Below are 20,454 nucleotides of genomic sequence, written 5' to 3'. Positions count from 1 at the left end.
TTTATGTGTAGTTATTGTCATTACTGTTGTTATTGATGAGCTGAAGTAGCTTTATAAGGTAGGAAGGTTGTCGAAACAGTGTCTATCAAATGCAGAAATCAAACACTGCAATACCATGATGAAAACCTTGTCATTTAATTAGATTTGCTACAAAAAGCATTAATCTTGGCTACCTATCCACTGCCCTCCTCCACACAGCCATCTGCCTTCATATGCACAGAGCACAGGAACCCAGACACGCACCTCCCAAGATTTATGGGAAGAAATGACATAAAATGGACTCAGCCTCCTCCACACAAATGAAGCAGGATGAATAAAAATATTTTTAAGAAGATTTTGTGGATCTATTATCTCTGGTGGAGTAAGGGCAGAGACGGAGCTGGGGCACGATGAGGTGTAGGGATCTCGGAGAGATCAGAATCTGCCTCAGGAGCACAAAGCCCACGGTCCCCCCAGAAGGGCGCTATGTCTAAGGGCACAGGACGAGGACTGGCTAGGCTCAACGTTTTCTCAAATGTGCACATGATGGTAAGGGAAGCTAAAAGTCCTTTCTCCTCAGTCCCTGTCTCCTCTAGTTCCAGACAGTGGGTCTGGAGCTCCCGAGGGAACAGACTCAGCTCTCCCAGGATTTCATCTGACTCCCAGAGCTTCTGGAGGCAACCAGGGGCCATGCTCAGGGCGTCTTCTCTCCACCTGTGAGCACCAGAGCCTGCAGGATGTCAGACAGCGACACAATGCCCTTGACCACATCATTCTCATCCACCACCACCAGACGGTGAACCTGGCACAGAGCAACGAGAAGTAGTGTTAGTGCCAACTTCAGTTAGGGTGAGCGCCTCGGTCCCGGCCCTCTTTGAAAACACCACTCTCCAGGCCACTCCCCACTAGTTGCTTGAGGAGGGCTGGCCTCCTACCTCTGCTTCCACCAGCCTGTTAATGATGGTTTCCAGGGTCTCATGTAGGTAGCACTTGAGAACACCCTCAAAGTAGTGGGACCGATGTTGTAGGGCTTTCGTCACAGACACATCTAGGTTGTTGTAGGTCTTCTCTGCTGCCAGATTCTGGAGGTGGGGGTGCACTTGAAAGGGGGCCAGTTCCCGAACCCTGGACCAACCCAACCTCACTAGAGAGACTGAGGGCACTCCTTAGCTCTGCCCATAAGCCAGAACCAGTCTGTTCAGCTACTGTCCAGACAGGATTCAAAGCACAGAAGCGGCTGACATAGAAGACGCCCTGCTGCTCCCCACCCCTCCCTCCCCGCCCCTCCCACTGTCACTCACAATCACATCAAACTTGGAGTAGATGTCCACAACTCGCCCTAGGGAAACAGAGGCAGCTCAGAAAAAAAAAAAAAAAAAAAGAAAAATATCTGGTAGCCAAAGCTCTTTCCACCCATAGGTTCACCTTCCAGCCGAGCTGAGGGGAAGCAGGTTTTCCCAGAGTCCGGAACCCCGCACTTCTTTCCCAGTCGCTCACCTTTCTCATCCACCACAGGCAAGGCGGAGACTCGGTGTTGAACAAAGATGCCTAGCGCCACATAGACGGGTGTGGTAGTGCGCACCATAGCGATGTTGGCATAGGTGCCAATCTGTAGCTCTTCCAGAGACTTAGACATGAACTCGGGCTTGGGGAACTCAGTGATCTGAGGGAAGAATCATTGGCTTTCAGGGGGTTCTGTGGTAGAGCATGAAGTGCCGGGTTCAATCCTCAGGACCCAAAACACTGACTCGGCTTGACTTTTAAGGCCCCCCAATTTGCTGAGTGTATGCCTCCAGTCCAGCATATAAGACACACGAGCTGCGTTAAAGTGCACTTACAAACAGTTTGAGGAACTTGAGGATGCGCTTGTGAGTAAGGATGTACAGGGTGTTGCCTGACTCCGGGTCAATAACTGGAAGTCTGTGGATCTTATTTCGAATTAATGAAGACACAGCGTCAAACAAGCTATGAAAAGGTAAAAGGTCAAGGTTAGGTTCCACAGCGTTAAACTGTACCGCTCCTTACAGTGTGTTTACGGACAGGGAAAACTCGTGGTCAGAGGAAAGGGCAGTGCTCAACCAGACTTAAAGTGGAGAGATGTGGCTGGGTGTGGTGATGTATGTCATGCCAGCATGAGGACAAGCAGAAGAATCGTAACTCAGGCCAGCCTGAGCTCTGCAGTAAGATTAAGATCAAAGCCAGTCTTGGCTATGGGGGAGATGAAGCATGGCTGTGTGCGCACTGGAAGAAGTCCTCCCTCTCCCTGCTCCTGCCTCCAGGTGTTGAGGGATGGACACACAGCTGGAACTGACCTGGCATTTGGAGAAATGCAGACGAGCGGCTTAAAGGAGTCCTGTAGGTACACCTCTGGAGGGAAAGGGGTGGTTCATAAAACACTGCCACGTAAAAGTGGCTCCCAGGAACCCCCATCCCTTCATCTCCCACCATCTCTCTTCCTTATGTACCTCTCCAAGTTTCTATCTTGTGTTCTTCCAGCTCATAGATCTGTACCTAGAAGCAGAAGCAGCAGATCAGAGACTTGCTCTCCCTTTTCATTAACCCCTCAAGGGCTTTGCCTGGAGGAAAACCAGGCATGATGGGCCCCAGGTGAGGACCAGAGGTAGGGTGCGGTCTGCTCTGGAGGCTCACTGCCTTACCAAGGCTGACTTATAGTATCGGTGCAGGATGTTGATGAAGTCAGTGATGGTCAGCATCCCTAGAAGCCAAGACAAGAGCCCTCAGCACAGCTCAAGGCAAAAGATGCCAACGGGCGTGTTCCAGAAACTCCTGCTTACCCACAAAACTCTGCTTCTTACTATCCCACAGAGGGGCAGCTCGAACACCGTTAGTCACCAGGGCAAAGAAGGCTTTCTTTACCTAGAGCCAAAAGAGTAAGATCCTAAGGCGGTAAGAAAGAAGGGGTGGCGTGTGGAAGTGTCAAGTGTGATGACGGGCACGGAACCAGCGGCTCTGGGGAACGGAGAAAAGGGACCCGACCCACCTGCAGGGAAGTGTCAAACACAACCAACTTGGAACTTGTGGGGATCAGGTCGTAGCAGCGGTGAGACTTCATGAAGGAAGTGTACACACCGTTGTTCGATTCCGGGGTCTCTGCACAGGGGAAAAGTCGGAAAGTTGGTGTCTTTCTTTTATGCAAGAACTCACAATCACAAGAGATAGAAACCAAAAAAAAAAAAAAAAAAACTCCGAAGGGAGTTTTGTTTTGTATTGTTTCTCATCTTTTCATTAGAGTTTTTCTTCCTATTTAACATTTTTCATTTATCTTTTCTTTTTTTTTTTTTTTGGTTTTTCGAGACAGGGTTTCTCTGTGTAGCTTTGCGCCTTTCCTGGAACTCACTTGGTAGTCCAGGCTGGCCTCGAACTCACAGAGATCCGCCTGGCTCTGCCTCCCGAGTGCTGGGATTAAAGGCGTGCGCCACCACCGCCCGGCCATTTATCTTTTCTTAACAAAGATGAGATATCAAGCAGACTTCTTTACATTTGTTGACAACCTGCAGGTGGGAAACTTGTTCAGGCAAAGACATCTCTAACAACGCCAAGTGCTCAATCTACTTGGTCAGAACACTCAGCACCACAGTGTGAGTCAGAAATCCTAAAGGGAGCCTCGCTACATTCACCTCCATTCTTCTGATTTACACATTTCTTTTCTTGCTTCTTAAATAACTGTAAGGTTTTTGGTTTTGCTTTTTAAATAATTTTTTTCTTGTGTTTTACTTGTATATCTGTGCACCATATGTATGCCTGGTGCCTGATGAGGCCAAGAGGGAGTTGGAGCCCCTGGGAGGTACTGACAGTTGTAAGCTGTCATGTGGGTGCTGGGAATTGAACTTGAGTCCTCTGGAAGAACAGCCAGTGTTCTTCTGCTGACCCAACTCTGCAGCCCCTTCATTTTCTTGAGATAGAGTCTTGCTATGTAGCTTAGGCTCGCCTCAAGCTTGCAGTAATCTTACTGCCTTAGTTCCCCAAGTGCTGGGATTTCAGGCATGCAATGCCATGCCTGGCAGCCTGTGTTTTTTAACTGCTTGCTCTAAACTGGAAAGGCAACCCTGTAAAATACTACTCTGGATGGTCTATGTACTATAATATATACTTAAAAGTACTGCATCATTTAACATCCCACTCCTTTGCCCCCTTTTGTCAAGACAGGGTTTTTCTGTGTAGCCCTGGCTGTCCTGGAACTCACTGTGTAGCCCAGGCTGGCCTTGAACTCAGAGATCTGCCTGGCTCTGCCTCCCAAGTGCTGGGATTAAAGGTGTGCACCGCCGCCGCCGCCGCCGCCGCCGCCGCCGCCGCCACCACCACCACCACCACCAACCCGCATCTCTGAATGCTTACTGTTCTATTAAGTTTTAGGTGAGAAAAAACATGCAGACCAGTAAAATGAACTGTTCAAGGTCATATCATTGAGTGAGTGGCAAGAAATACTCTGAGCCCTGCCTAATTCTGTACTAGACTCCCAGCACCCCAGCTGGTTTTTAAAAAATTATTTCTAAGCAGGGCGGTGGTGGCGCACGCTTTTGATCCCAGCACTTGGGAGGCAGAGCCAGGCGGATCTCTGTGAGTTCAAGGCCAGCCTGGTCTACACAGCGAGATCCAGGACAGGCACCAAAACTACACAGAGAAACCCTGTCTCGAAAAAGCAAAAAAACGAGGTGGTGGCGGTCTTGCACGCCTTTAATCCCAGCAGCTGGGAGGCAGAGGCAGGGGGATGTCTGAGTTGGAGACCAGCTGGTCTACAGACGGCCAGTGCTATAGCAATGCTGCCTCAAAAAAAAAAAAAAAAATTCTAGTATTTTTTTTTTCCTCCCAGTGCTAGGGAGCAAACCTAGATCACATCAGTCAAGCACCTAACCACTAAACTACATTCCCAGCCCTCAATGTCTCGGGATAGGCTTTGGGATGGGCTAGTTCTGAAAGCAGTATGAAGCCCAGATCCCCATGTGTCTCTCCAGTGATGGAATTATAGACAAATACTACCACACGTGGCTCCTATCAGTTTCATTTTTATTTTTGAGGCAGGTTCTCAAGTAACACAGCAAGACTCAAACTCCCTGTGCAGCCAAGAATGACCTTGAGCTGATCTTCCTGCCTCTAGCTCTTACAGGTCTGAAATAATAAACCTACTGAGGGAATATCTCTTCAGGGGCCTTGACAGTGCTTTTTTTTAAACTTCTCACTTTTATTTATGTGTACAGGTGTTTTGCCTGCATGCCTTGTATCCCTGGAGGCCAACAGGTGGCTGTGAACTACCACATGGGTGCTGGGAATTGAACCCAGGTCCTCTGAAAGTGCAGCCAGTGCTCTTTGCCACTGAACAATCTCTCCAGCCAGTGCTTTTTTTTTTTTTAAGCCAGGGTCTCACTAGTTAGCTCAAGCTATGTAGTGACCTCTTAAAAGGAGAGGAGAGAAGGGTCTTGTGGCTCCTGGGCGTGATAGCACACTGAGGCTAGATGCATTCGTGTGGGTGCTGAGAATTGAACCTGGGTCCTTTGGAACGGAAGTCAGTGCTCTTAACAGCCGAGCCATCTTGCCTCTCTTTTGACAGGTCACTAGGAAGGCAAGAAGCACCACCTCCTTCCCGCAGTATAGCCCGAGGTCATGGGCGGAGCAAACACCACTACAAAGCTAGTCTCACACCTTGCCTCAGCCTGAGTACTGGGATCCCAAGTGTGCACCCCCACACCCAGACTGTCCTTATTCCTGTGCACGCTCACACTGCCGCTTCCTGACTTCATTTCACTTTCAATCATTATCTTCCTAAAAAGACAAGAATTGTGAGTTCTCTTTCCAAACCGACATCAAGTACCTTCATTTTGCAGCCCCCATCCTTCCGGGAGTTAAATCCTAATGCTGGTTACATCAGTATTTAAACCATTTTGACCAAATATGCATTGTCAGAGCTAAGTTAAATAAGAACCTTTTCCTTGGAGCTAGAAAGATGGCTCAGCCGGGCGGTGGTGGCGCACGCCTTTAATCCCAGCACTCGGGAGGCAGAACCAGGCGGATCTCTGTGAGTTCGAGGCCAGCCTGGACTACCAAGTGAGTTCCAGGAAAGGCGCAAAGCTACACAGAGAAACCCTGTCTCAAAAAAAAAAAAAAAAAAAAAAAAAAAAAGATGGCTCAGTGGTTAAGGCAACATATTGCTCTTCTTCCCAGTGCCCACATCAGATGGCCCACAAGCACCTGTAACTCCAGCTCTAAGGACATCAGACACCTGTGGCCTCTGTGTGGTCACCTGCACTCAGATGTGCACACACACAAGTACACATAATTGAAAACAATAAGTAAATAAAAACCATTTTCTTTCTTTGGCACGTTCTATCACCCCTGGAGTTAACAATGGCCTTATTCTTTTGTTTGTTCAAATTTTCTGTATATGCAGTACTCACAACTGATTCAATCCCCAAGTCTACCAATTACTCGAATCTCAGGAAATTCAGAAGCATTATTCTATCACTTTGGAATATCAAAAGATGTCTCCTTGAAGTCTTCTGCCCTGCCACCTTGGCCTTTCCTTCCCACTGTCCAGGAGGGCCCTTTCATACCTTCCTCTGTTTGGACTCTTGTTTCTTGTATCCCTTGTTTACACACTTTATTACTGCCCCCTTGTTTTCACAGAGCAGCTTTCTGAGAAAGGTACGTGTATGGAAGAACATTTGAGACCTGGTAGCCTGCAGATGTCCCTATTCTACCCCCACCCTTTGATTTATAACGTGGTTGGCTGGAGTGCTAGGTTAGAATTCATTTCCCACAGCATGTTGAAGGCATTGCACCATGGCCTGTTGTCCGCTAACACTGCTTTCCTAGTCGTTTCTGAATCTTCCATGAGTTATTTTTTTCCTCTCTGCAAACTCATGGGCTCTTCTCTTTGAAATCTCCTGCTCTCTTTGGGTGGATCGGGTTCATCTGTTGTACTGAATACTCAGTGGGTTTTCTTTCAGTCGGAGTGGTAGTGTTTTTCAGTTCTGGGACTGTCAAATGTTTATCTTACTGTGCCTTCCCTTTTTTTTTCTGTGACTCTTGTGATTTAGACACTAGACTTTCTACACTGATCCTCTCAAGTCTGTTGTAATTCCTTTTTTTCTTTTTGAGACAGGGTCTCTCCCTGGCTGTCCTGGAACTTGCTATAAAGACCAGACTGACCTCAAACTCACAGAGATTCACCTGCCTCTGCCTCCCAAGTGCTGGGATTAAAGGAGCATACCACCACACTGGACAAAACGTGGTTTTTTACTTGAACATATTACATTATTATCAAAGTTCTGCTCCCTGTACACTGGTTTTCCCTCCAGTTGACTTTTTCTGTCTGTTTCCTTGTGGGACAGGAAACAGTTGGACCACCTTTTAAATACTCTCTTTAGATGTCTGCTACTCTTGGTTTAAAACAGGATTCAGGAGCTGGGCCATGGTTCAGTGAAAAGGGGCTTACCCCAAGTGTCAGAACCTGTGTGAAAGCCTGGGAAGCACAGAGAAACCCAGGGTAAGTTGATGGCAGACAGTCACAACTGTTGAGTTGTGGTTTAGGGAGACCCCGCCTCAGTAAATGAAGTGGGGAAGAGTGACTGACAGAAGAAGACACCTGATATCAAGCACAAGCCTCCACATGCGCCCGTGGCACACACAGAAACCGGCTTCCAATTCTATTTCTGCACATTTTATCTAAATCGTATCTTAAGTGGGAACACTTGAATGCCAACTGGAGGCTCTAAATGCATAAATGAGGTTGTTGACTGTGAGCCATTCAGAGAACATCCAGTACTTGTGTTTGTAGGTTTTCTTGTCAAGGAGAGTTTACAGATGATCCTTTAACCTGAGCCTGGAAGACTGAAGTCTTTTCTGGTTAGTATTCTGGAAGCTGAATGGGGGAGGCTCAACATCCAGCATTGTTTACTTCAGGTTCTGGTTTTCAGTGCAGTGTGTGAGCTGCTCTCCACACCCCGCCCGAGTCCTGGCCTGGGTGGGGAGGAACCGCAGCTCAGCAGTATGCAACGAGGCAGTCGGTCTTGGGACGTCTGTCCCCTACACTTTCAAACTTTCTTTACTGTTAACTACAATGCACCCTTCTCAGGTCACCTAAGTCATTTAATTATCTCCCACACACTCTCCAGCTTCCACAACCCATTTCTACAGTTCCCTCTCCTGTTCTTATTTTTGTAGGTTTGTACTAAAAAAAGAAAAAAAGTCTCTAGGGTAGTTGTGTGTGCATGCATACATGTGCACATGCCAAGGCATGTGAGGACCGCCTTGTGCAGCTGGTTCTCTCCTCCCGCCTTTTGGTGGGTTTTGGGTATCAAACTCAGGTTACCAGGCCCGACCGGCAAGCAGCTTTATCTGCTGAGCCATCTCATCAGCCCAGGATTTTGATTTTGATTTTATGTTCATGCAGTCCCTGTGGCAGCCAGAAGAGGGCATCAGATCCCCGGGAACCGGAATTACAGACAAGACCGTGTGAGCTGCCATTGGAGGTAGGAAAGGAAACCAGGTCCTTTAGAAGAGCACGCTCTTAATGGCCGAGCTATCTCTGAGCCCTTTGCTCTGTTTCTCAAAGGACTGAAGGTGGATGTAGGCACTCAATCTACCACGGTAACTGGAAGACTTCCATTGTTTCTCAAACATGAAAACCCAACTCACAGACACCAAGACAGCTTTAGACACCAGCCGAAAATACACTACACCGAGTTAGATGCTATCATTACAAGTCAGAAGCCCACACACGTATTGAATTTGGATTTCCCAGTTTTAAAAATAATTTAAATCACTTTCCAAATTTAAAAACTCTACAAATTTACATAAAAATCCAAATTCTCAGTTTCTTTACAAAAATGAGATCTGGCAAAAATAGGTCTTAATTGAGCAGATATAGATAGTTGCTGTCTCCTTTTAAGTGGGACACAAGATTTATAAGTTGTTGCTTGTCATATTTAGTACACCTCATCTGCTTCATCCACATAAACTGAGTTTCTGCTGCTGCTTCTCCAAGTTTCTGCCTTGGAGCTACCACAGATGTACACAGAAACATACAACAGGCATTGACATCGTGGGCAGCATTCAATGATGAAGTCATCTAGATGATGTGACCTACAATGACACTGACTTGTTTTTTGGTTTTTTTTTTTTGTTTTTCGAGACAGGGTTTCTCTGTGTAGGTTTGCGTCTCTCCTGGAACTCACTTGGTAGCCCAGGCTGGCCTCGAACTCACAGAGATCCGCCTGCCTCTGCCTCCCGAGTGCTGGGATTAAAGGCGTGCGCCACCACCGCCCGGCTGTTTTTTGTTTTTCAAGATAGGGTGTGGTGGTTTGAATAAGAATGGCCCCCATAGAATCAAGTTGAATGCTTAGGGAGTGGCATTAGAAAATGTGGCCTTGTTGGAGCAGGGGTATCCTTGTTGGAGGACGAGTCTCTCTGCAGGTGGGCTTTGGGGTTTCAAAACTCCAAGCCAGGCCCAGCAGCTCTCTCTTTCTGCTGCCTTTGGATCTGGATGTAGAACTCTCAGCTCCCTCTCCAGCACCATGTCTGCCTGCACGCCACCATGCTTCCTGCCATGATGACAATGGACTAAACTTCTGAATTGTAAACCAGCCCCCAATTAAATGTTTTCCTTTATAAGAGTTGCTGTGGTCGAAAATTGGGAATTGATCTCCCTCAAGACCCAGCTATACCACTCTTGGGCATATACTCAAGGAATGCTCAATCACACCACAAGGACACATGCTCAACTATGTTCATAGCAGCACTATTCGTAATAGCCAGAACCTGGAAACAACCTAGATGCCCGTCAACTGAAGAATGGATTAAGAAAATGTGGTACATATAAACAATGGAGTACTACTCAGCAGAGAAAAACAATGACATCATGAGGTTTGCAGGCAAATGGATGATGAACTAGAAAATATCATCCTGAGTGAGGTAACCCAGACCCAGAAGGACAAACATAGTATGTACTCACTTATAAGTGGATACTAGATATAAAGCAAAGAACAATCAGACTGCAACCCACAGATCCAGGGAGGCTATATAGCAGGGGGGACCCTAGGATGACTGTGGCTTATAATAAGTTTTGGTTTTACTCAATTACTGGGCAAGCCTCAGTGAAACATTTCACTATTAGGACAAGAATTTGTACTGGGGCTGGAGAGATGGCTCAGAGGTTAAGAGCACTGACTGCTCTTCCAGAGGTCCTGAGTTCAATTCCCAGCACCCATATGGTGGCTCACAACCATCTGTAATGAGATCTGGCACCCTCTTCTGTGTACATAATAAATAACTAAATCTTAAAAAAAAAAAAAAAAGAATTTGTACTGTATCAAGCTGATAATAGAAAAATAAATAAATTAATTAATTAAAAAAAAAAAGAGTTGCTGTGGTCATGGTGTCTTTTCACAGCAATAGACACCCTAACTAAGACATAGGGTTTCTCTGTGTAGCCTTGGCTCTCCTGGAACTCACTCTGTAGACCAGACTGGTCTCAAACTCAGAGATCCACCTGCCTCTGCCTCCTGAGTGCTAAGATTAAAGGCATGCAAGACCACCACCCAGCAGATTTTTTTAAGCCAATAAAACCGAACAATTTAAAATTCTTGTCAAGAACTCACAGAAGTCTTATTAATATGTCCTTGGATTTTCTTGGATACTGGGCTTTTTTTTTTTTTTTTTTTTTTTTTTTTTTTTTTTTTTTTTTTTTTTTTTTTTTTTTTTTTGCTGTTTGAGACAGAGTTTCTCTGTGTAGCCTTGTTGGTCCTGGAACTCGTTCTGTAGACCAGGCTAGCCTCCACCACAGAGATCTGCCTGCCTCTACCTCCCTTCAAGGCATGCACCACTACCACCCAGCTGACTACCTCTTTTTAAAAATTTTGTGTTTCTGTACATCTGAGTGTGTTACTGGAACCCTGTTTTTCCCACGTATGTATGTGAATATGCATGTGTATGTGGAAATTCAAGCTTGATGTTGAGTGTATTCCTTGATCAATCTCTCTCCTTCCACTCCATTTACTGAGCAGAGTCTCAGTAGTCTTTATGAGTCTGGACAAACAGTTTGCTCTGGGGATCCATCTTTGACTCCTGAGTGCTGGGATTACAGGCCATGCCTGCTCAGCATTTACCCGAGTTCTGGAAATCCAAACTCCAGTCCTCACACTTCCAAAGCAAGAGCTTTCCCACTGAATTTTGTTTAAACCAAGGATTCACAAGCATCTAAAAAGGTGTAGGGGTGGAGAGACGGCTTCTTGTTCTCATAGAAGACCCGAGTTCAGTTTTCAGCACCCACATGGTGGCTCATAAGCATCTGTACTTCCAGTTCTAGAGGATCCAACACTCTCTCTTGACCTCCACAGGCACCAGCACATACACGATACACAGACATACATGCAGGCAAACACTCATACATGTAAAATAATTTTTTAGTGTAAAATAGTGACCCACATTGTCCCCATACCAAACACAGTCCAAGGACACAAGCAAAGGGGCGACTAGAGGGAAGTACGGGGAAGCTGTCCACAGAACAAAACCTCGATAACAATGTAATACACTCAGGTAAAAGAACACTTCATCGGCAAACAGGTAAAAGACATTTTCAAAAAGGGAGGGCTTGGGGGGCTGCAGAGATGACTCAGAAGACACTGGCTGCTCTTCCAGAGGACCCAGGGTCATTTCTCAGCACCTATATGGTGGCTCACAACTGCCTGTTAACTCTAGTCTCAGGATCCAACACCCTCTTCTGGCCTCTACAGGGACTAGGCACACATGTGGTACACAGACATACATGCAGACAAACAACTCATAGACATAAATAAACAGAATGTCTTTTAAAATCTATAAAGGGGATTTCCAGGCTGGGGTGTACCTCAGTTGTTACAACACTTGCCTAGTATGCACAAAGCCTTGGGTTCAATTCCAGCCCTGCAAATAATCGGCATAGTTGTGCTTAGGGGGTGGAAGACAAGATGATCGGAGGTTCAAAGCCATCTTCAGCTACTGTCTTAGGGTTTCTGTCACTGTGGTGACACACCATGACCGACAGCCCACTGGGGGAAACCAAGGCAGGAACTCAAACCAGGAGGGAACTTAGAGCCAAGAGCTGACGCAGAGGCCATGGAGGGGAGCTACTTACTGGCCTGCTCAACATGGCTTTCTTAGATCACTCAGGACCCCAGGGATGGCACCACCCACAATGGGCTGGGCCCTCCCACATGAATCACTAATTAAATGCCCTACAAGCTTGCCGGCAGCCAGATCTTACGTTGAGGTTCCCTCCTCTGAGATGACTCTAGCTTGAGTCAGGTTGACATAAAACTGTCCAGCACAGCTACAAATCAAATTTAAGCTCAACCTGCGCTACACGAGACCCTGTTATCTAATGTGTGTGTGTGTGTGTGTGTGTGTGTGTGTGTGTGTGTGTATGTATATATATGTGTGTATGTGTGTGTGTGTGTGTGTGTGTGTATACACACATATATATATGTATATATATCCTAAGTATCTGAAAGACTCTGTGTAGGAGGGCCAAGATCTAAATAGTAAGTAAGACTCACATAAACCGAAAATTGTTGACATAGAGGATATAATCAAGTGCTGTTCATGTGTGGAGTCTAGAAGAGGGTATCGGGTGTCATTCTCTATCATCTTCCACCTATTCCTTGGAGGCAGGGTGTCTCCCTGAAGCTGGAGCTCGTTTTCTCTGTCAAGGTACAGCCAGCAAACCCCTGTGATCCTTCTGTCTCAAACTCCCTTGGAGTTTGGGCTACAGGATATGTGGAACACCTAAAGCTATGGGATCTGAATTTCAGTCCTCAGGATTGCACAGGACGTGCTCTTAAAACATGGAACCGGGGGCTGGAGAGATGGCTCAGAGGTTAAGAGCACTGGCTGCTCTTCTAGAGGTCCTGAGTTCAATTCCCTGCAACCACATGGTGGCTCACAACCATCTGTAATGTGATCTGGTGCCATCTCTCCAGCCCCACTATATAACCTCTTGAAATTTATACTCAGTCTGTATTTTAATCTTTTGGGAAAATGTGTATCTAACACAATGAAGGTAAAATTCTTAGGAAAAATAAGAGTGCTCCCAGGCAAATCCTTTCCCACAGAAGTGGCAAATTGATTCTCTCATTCATTTGTGCTGCTGGGGCTTGAACCTATGGCTGCACATATGCTAGGCAAGTGCTCTGCCACTGAGCCACATCCCTAGACATCCTGCCTCTTTCCCTAGACATTCAAAAGGATCGCTGGAGACAAGGTCAGGGTACGGCTCTCACATGTGGACTCCTCTCCTCAGCTGATTTCATGATACACGTACCTTGAGAGTGCTCATTCTCTGGAGCTGGAGAGCTCTCTAAAGCGACCTGGAAGACAAGAAAAGCACAGTCACCTTAACTGAGACTCCATCTTCTCTTGGCCTCACATTAGAAAAAGGCTACTCGGAAGGCTAATGTGGGAACAGCATCATGAACTTGAAGCCAGGCCAGCCTGGGCTACTATATAAGCAAAACTCTGTCTCAAAAAGACACACACACAAAAAGCTGGTATGGCTAGGGATACAGATCAGTGGTAGAACATGTGTGAGGCCCTAAGTTCAATTCCCAGCATTGTTTAAAAAAAAAAAAGTACAGCAGGGCAAGGCTCTTCAAGAAATATTACTTCAGTTGAGTGTGGTGGCGCCTACCACGTGGGAGGGTGAAGAAGGAGAATCAGGAGCTTCAGAGGAGCCTTGGCTACACAACAGATTTGAGGTTAGCCTGGGCTACACGAGACTCTGTCTCAACGTCCCCTCAAAAGACAGAAAGAAATAATATCTCATCTAGTTTTTCTAACAACCCTGAGGTAAATACTTATTAACAGTAGAAAAGAGAGTCGAGAGTCAAGAGTCCGTACAGAACCTCCTGCCCAAGCTCACAGGAACGCTAAAGGGTCGAGTAGGAACTCCAAAGCTCATGTCTTTCGTTTTGGTTTTTCAAGACAGACTTTCTCTGTATATCCCTGGCTGTCCTGGAACTCGCTCTGTAGACCAGGCTTTCCTGGACCTTACAGAGATCCTCCTGCCTCTGCCTCCTGGGACTAAAGGAGTGCGTCACCACCACCCGGCAGAGCTTACATTCTTATAGAACACACTTTCTAACGAAATATTAGGTCTTTATTTGTTGGTTGGCTGGCTGGTTATTTAAGGTAATGTTTCAATGTGTAGACTAACTAGGCTGAGATTAAACTTGAAATCCTCCTGCCTTAGCCTTCCTAGTGCCAGGATTACAAGTATATATTACAATGCAAAACAAAACATTAAGTCTAAGCTGGGTGGTGGTGGCGCACACCTTCAATCCCAGCACTCAGGAGGCAGAGCCATGTGGATCTCTGTGAGTTCGAGGCCAGCCTGGTCTACAGAGCGAGCTCCAGGACAGGCTCCAAAACCTACACAGGGAACCCTGTCTCAAAAGAAAAAAACAAACGAACCAAAAAAAAAAACAAAAAAAAAAAAAAACAAAAAAAAAAACAGGGGCTGGAGAGATGGCTCAGAGGTTAAGAGCACTGGCTGCTCTTCCAGAGATCCTGAGTTCAATTCCCAGCAACCACATGGTGGCTCACAGCCATCTATGAGATCTGGTGCCCTCTTCTGGCCTGCAGAGATACATGCAGACAGAACACTGTCTACATAAAAATAAATAAATAAACCTTAAAAAAAAATTAAGTCTAAAAACAGCTGTGGTAGGGCATGTTTGTAATATCAGCACTCTGGAGGCAGAGACAGGGGGATCACAGCAAGTGTGAGACCAGCCTGGTTTGCACAGTGAATTCCAGACTAGCCAGGGCTACACAGTAAGAATCTGTCCCAAAATCCCAAAACAAAACAGGAAGGAGTTAACACTAAAAATCCTGGGCTGGCCGGGCGGTGGTGGCTCACGCCTTTAATCCCAGCACTTGGGAGGCAGAGCCAGGCGGATCTCTGTGAGTTTGAGGCCAGCCTGGGCTACCGAGTGAGTTCCAGGAAAAGGCGCAAAGCTACACAGAGAAACCCTGTCTCGAAAAACAAAAAACAAAAAACAAAACAAAACAAAAAAAAATCCTGGGCTGAGCGTGGTGGTGCACGCCTTTAATTCCAGCACTCAGAGGCAGATGCAGGTGGATTCTCTGAGTTCAAGGCCAGCCTGGTCTATAGAGCAAGTTCCAGGATGACCAGAGCTACACAGAGAAACCCTGTCTTGAAAAACGAGAGAGAGAGAGAGAGAGAGAGAGAGAGAGAGAGAGAGAGAGAGAGAGAGAGAGAGATCTTACACAGAAGATCATTCACAGAGCTCTCACTAGAACATTTGGAAATTGTATTGCTATCTAGGAACCCAGGAGGGATCATGAAAATGTTTATCTACTGTCATCCATACTTTGGCTCCATCTGCTCTGGGTGATGTCCCCTACACACAGAATCATTTCACTTTCATAGCTTATGCAGTGGTACGAAGTGAAAGGCCTTGGGTTGAACCTAAAGAGATGGCTGGCGAACAGGGTGAAGTGGGCAGGAAGACCCCAAATCTCCCTCCAGTACATGAGACGAGCAAGTACATTGAGGTGAACAACTAATCCTCCTCTCTTCTTGGGCTTGGTAAAACCAGCAGCCTGGTCTGGCTTTTCTGGCAAGACTCATTGCCAAACAACAGCCTCACCGCTTAAAAGCGGAGCGGGCGCCTCCCCAGTAAAGATGCATGCATCAGTCTCATGATCTACACAAAGGCATAGATAGAAGCAGCTACTTCTGAAAGTGACGGCACCCTTCTCTCAACCCACATCACACTGTGCTACAGTTATTTAGGGCATTATCTACAGAAACAGATTATAAATTCCCAGAAGCCTCCACTACCTTATACCTTGTATTTGACTGCCCTAGCATGGGGCACTTTACATAATTTACAGTTTAAAAGAAATTCTATGATAATGATGTAAACCTAAGACCGAGAGATGCACAAGATACACAGGTGGAGATACAGATATGGAAAAAAGAGTCAGAGATGCTCTAGTTTCTCCTCTGTTGTGTGGTAAAACACCCTGATAGCACTTTGCAATTTAGGGGAGACAATTCCAGGCTACAGCCCATCTTTGTGGGGAGGTCACAGCAGCAGGAACTTCAGACAGCACACTGCATCGCATCCAGTCAAGGGCAGAGAGGAAGGAGTGGATACACTCCCCTTCGCCTGACGTGTTTTCATTTGTCCACTCTTACACAGTTTAGGATCTTCTACCTAGAGAACGGCACTGCCCATGGTGGGCTAGGTCTTCCCACATCGATTAACTGAGACAATACTCCACAGACATGCCCACATGCCAACCCAATGTGACAGGTAAACCCTCCTTGAGACTCTCTTCCCAGGTAATTCCAGGTGGTATCAAGTTGACAAAGCTAGCTGTCACAGACACAATTAAACACGCTTTTATTCTGTTTCTCCACAAGTGGGCCAGTTATGTCCACTCCCCTCTTCTTCTACCAAGATGGGGGACTGAGGGCCCATTACAACTCTATTCCCAGTGCTCAGGAGGTCGAGTTACAAGGATTAGGAGTTCATGACCGGCCTCAGCTACAGAGTGAATTCAAGGTTAGCCAGTGCTACATTAGACTCCGACTCAAAACAATAACAACAAAACCCCCAAAACAAAACGTTTTAGGGAACCAAGACTATATCACTTATATTTATACACAAGTATAACGTATTACTACAGAGAGGTTAGGTCTGATACTAAGACAGAACTGCTTTCCAAACTGCCCATCTACGTTTCCTGTTGTGTGCCAATCACAGGGTACAGAGACCACTCATAATACTTACTTTAATACAGAATATTGTCCCTCACTCCTGTTCCTAGCCTGTGACAGTTTTTTTCTCTTTCAGTGAAATTCTGCTATCTTCCTAGTGTCTGGGACTGTAGTCTTTCCGTTCTCCTTAGCACGTAAGGGCTCGCGATGTTAAACTGGTGTTGAAATGCCTCAAATCCCTCTTGGTTCATTTTCACAGCCCTCACTTAGGCTTCCGCTTCTCACTCCTGCACTACCTCCAAGTTTTCATAAACCTTCACTGGATGGTGCTGGCGCACGGAACCCACAGTTGTGGGCAGGCACTAAGCCCCACCCCGAGCTGCACAGCATTCTAGTCTCCTTGCCCCACATCTACTGCTTCCTCAATTATCTTCTGTGCTTTCACTGAGTTCTCTAACCAAAGTAACTCTAAAGATATGATCTAAATATCTAAAGATATTTCCATCTTTAGCCACATAAAAATACTTTCCAAGGCTTGCAAGACGATTGGAAGAGTGAAAGAGCTAACCTGATAAGCCGGGTGACCTGAGTTTGGTCCCCAAACCCACTATCATGGCAGAAGGAGAAAACTAATCCCAGAAAGCTGTCCTCTGCCTCCACATTTATTCCATGCCACCTGGGCACCCCTCATCTTTCTTTCTTTTCTCTTACACACACACACACACACACACACACACACACACACACACACACACACTACAATTCAAAATTTAAAAACTTACTTTCTAAGTGGCTCAGTCTATTTACAGAAAGCTGTTAAGAATATTCTCAAAAGTACACTCGCTGCCTTGCTCATTAATCTTCCATAGGCCCTCTTATTTCAAAAGTCAGAGCTGGGAATGGTATCTATACTGAGGCAGAAGATTTGAGCTGCCTACTGAGAGCCTGTCTCAAAAAAAAAAAAAATTATGTGTGTATAACTTAGCACAGCATACAATACATCCAACTTGGCCTTGGCTGACTTTTCTTTTTCTTTTTCTTTTTTCCCCCCTTTGGTTTTACAAGACAGGGTTTCTCTGTGTAGTTTTGGTGCCTGTCCTGGATCTCCCTCTGTAGACCAGGCTGGCCTCAAACTCACAGAGATCCGCCTGGCTCTGCCTCCCATGTGCTGGGATTAAAGGCGTGTGCCACCACTGCCTGGCTTGTTTTGTTTTTCAAGACAGGGTTTCTCTGTATATAGCCCTGCCTGACCTGGAACTTGCTCTGTAGACCAGGCTGGCCTTGAACTCACAGAGATCCACTGGCTCTGCCTCCCAAGTGCTGGGATTAAAGGGGTATGCCACCACTGCTGGCAGCTTTTTGTATCTTGATGATAGTACTTAGTACAGTCTGTCTACCTTAACTAACATCTCTCTCCTTCTGCCTCTGTCTCACTCTCTCTGCAATCCGGTGTATATATAAAGCATACGGGCTAAATTCGGAAATTTACATAAAAACTATAATAATATAGTTTAAAAACATTATAGCATAATACATTTACAACTAAAAAATAACAGCATTGTTTTAAATTTAATCTAATTAGACTACTTTTGCTTAAAATGCTCTGTCTGTAAAAAACGGAATCCTTGTAAGTATGACCAATTGCACACCACTTTCCTATTGTATCTGTTTTCTTCTTTGTAAGTTATTACTACTCTGCAGGCAAAGGTGTGGCGCAAAAATTACTCTGGGCAAGTATCTGACTCAAGAGGAGAAAAAAATAGGAAGAGCGAACCTACAGGTGTTACTGGGCTACACAGCGGGTGTGTGTGTGTGTAAGAGAGAGGGGGGGGAGGGAGGGAGGGAGAGACAGAGAGAGAGACAGAGAGAGAGGAGAACCCAAGCCGCCCGCAGGGGATATACAGTTAAAACTCTGGAGCAAGAAGTCGATGGGAGGGCTTTCCGAGTGCTAAAGAAAGGCTCCAGAGAAGGAGGGAGGTCAAGCAAGTAGCAGATAACCTGCAGCATCTGTAAGAGGTGACAGGGACTTGCCACCATTGGTCAATGCTGCTCGCCAAGAACGAGCTGTGTCAACACGCATGCATAGCGTCACTGATCAGGACACGACCTAAACTTGTTCAAGGGACACAGTGGCCTCTTGGATTCCTTCCTTTCGGAAACCTCAATTCTAGAACTCATTAAAGGAATGTAGCCTGGCTGGATGCAGTATAGTCTTTCAGATGTCTGTGCCAAGAATTGCAGTAAACAGTTGCACAAACGGGGTCCCGGAGCTCCCTGCAAGCGGGGCTCACAACCCCGCTCTCATGCAAACTTCTGAAAGGGCTTGAGGCACTCACGGCCAGGAGGCCAAGATTACGGCGGCGTTCGTGGGCTCCAAACTCACAGCCCGGTCTCCCAGGGTACCGCGGACCCCAGGCAGGAACGGGTGTGGCCCAGTCGAGGCGCCCACCGAAACAGAGCAGGGAGGCCGGCCCTCCCCGGCTCCTAGCGGGGGTCTCCGGCTCCACAGCGCCCCCCGCCGCCCTCCTGCGCCACTCACCGACTCCATTGCAATCGCCCGCCAGTTCCTGAGCTTAGAAAGCTCCCTTGCAGCAGACCCCGCCCCACTTCCGGTGCCTCGCGTCACTTCCGCCTACGTCAGGACACCTCAGCCCCAGGGCGGAAGGCGGGGAACCCACCCTTCCGGCAGTGGCTGAGCCTGGTTTGGATAACCTCCCTCCCTCCCTCCAGGTCCTCTAAGACCTTAATATCTGGCTAACGACGAGGGTCATGGGACGGAGGCGCTTGTATTTAAAATGTCCTTTTTTTATTTGTCGTTTAAAAACAAACTTTGAAGAAGCAAAATCCAAAACTTGCCCTTTGCCTCTCGCAACATAAATTATGTACAGTTCAGAATGATCGCTGATACAAAACATGCCAAGGACAGGGGCGCTGGGGGTGGAGGAAGAGAGAGCGCTTTAAAAAAGGGAACCATTTCATCCGTTGTTACGAAGGACCAACCTTGCTGTACAGGATACACACAACACAAAATAAAGTTCTTCACGGGATTCACACTTGTCAGCGATTTATTTTTTAAAAAGGGGGAGGGTCCTGGAGGTGAGGGTAGACGGTCAAAGGGGGAAACTGAAAATTGAGTATGTGCAAGTGTAAACCAACCCAAAATACAAACACGGGGTGGGATTTTGATGCAATTATACAGGCGGGGTACTTAAAAAAAAAAAAACAAAACCAACAACCAAAATTCCAACCTTGTAGCGTGGGTCTGAGTTATAGTTTATATAAAAATTAAAAACTGTATAAGGTTTCTTCACTAAATTCTACAGGACTATCGGATACCTAGCGTATGCTTACAAAGTCTGCCCCTTCTTTCCCAGTTCTAGGGCCCAAGCCCCAACCAGAGCCTGACTCACAGGAGACAAATCTCCCCCACCTAGTGCCTTAGACCTTTCAGCTCTGTGGCTTTGGGGCCAGCAGCCCAGTCTTCCCACTGTCTGATCTAATTACAATGGTTTCTGTGGGAGCGTGGGGGGGGGGGCTGCCATTCTCTTAAACATTTGCAGCTTGAAACAGTTGAGGAAGCAGCTTCAGAAAAAAAAAAAAAAAAAAAAAAAAAGGCCAGGAAAAAAAAATCTCCCTACCCCCATCAATCCACAATCCCCCAAATTTAAAACAAAACAAAAACCTAAAATCACAACAGCAATCGTGCTACCCCTCAGCAGGCCTGCTCATGTGCC

At 46.5% G+C, this 20,454-nt stretch overlaps 1 protein-coding gene across 1 annotated transcript; it reads right to left on the bottom strand.

The window, feature by feature from the left end:
* Positions 1-111: 111 nt before the first annotated feature.
* Prkag1 (protein kinase AMP-activated non-catalytic subunit gamma 1) lies at positions 112-13,414 on the bottom strand. The gene is made up of 11 exons (XM_059247698.1): positions 13,292-13,414; positions 2,981-3,090; positions 2,775-2,856; positions 2,637-2,695; positions 2,445-2,490; positions 2,292-2,346; positions 1,818-1,944; positions 1,477-1,642; positions 1,281-1,318; positions 915-1,061; positions 112-781 (listed from the first exon to the last, which is right to left on the bottom strand). Exons 2-11 carry the CDS (start codon positions 3,050-3,052, stop codon positions 674-676), a joined length of 900 nt encoding a protein of 299 aa, XP_059103681.1. The 5' UTR covers positions 3,053-3,090; positions 13,292-13,414; the 3' UTR covers positions 112-673.
* Positions 13,415-20,454: the final 7,040 nt, after the last annotated feature.

This window comes from Peromyscus eremicus, chromosome 20, assembly GCF_949786415.1.
Source record: "Peromyscus eremicus chromosome 20, PerEre_H2_v1, whole genome shotgun sequence".
In the NCBI taxonomy this organism is placed as follows: domain Eukaryota; kingdom Metazoa; phylum Chordata; class Mammalia; order Rodentia; family Cricetidae; genus Peromyscus; species Peromyscus eremicus.
Note: the sequence above shows the minus strand (reverse complement) of the source record. Positions and strands in the feature narration are given on the sequence as shown.

Bases quoted from the DNA above. Each gene is read 5' to 3' on its own strand.
- Prkag1 (XM_059247698.1), bottom strand. From the start codon at position 3,052: ATGAAGTCTCACCGCTGCTACGACCTGATCCCCACAAGTTCCAAGTTG. The intron at 2,347-2,444 runs GTACATAAGGAA...CTTTCCCTCCAG, and splicing joins CAAGATAGAAACTTGGAGAG to AGGTGTACCTACAGGACTCC. The intron at 1,643-1,817 runs GTAAGTGCACTT...TTCTTCCCTCAG, and splicing joins TCAAGTTCCTCAAACTGTTT to ATCACTGAGTTCCCCAAGCC.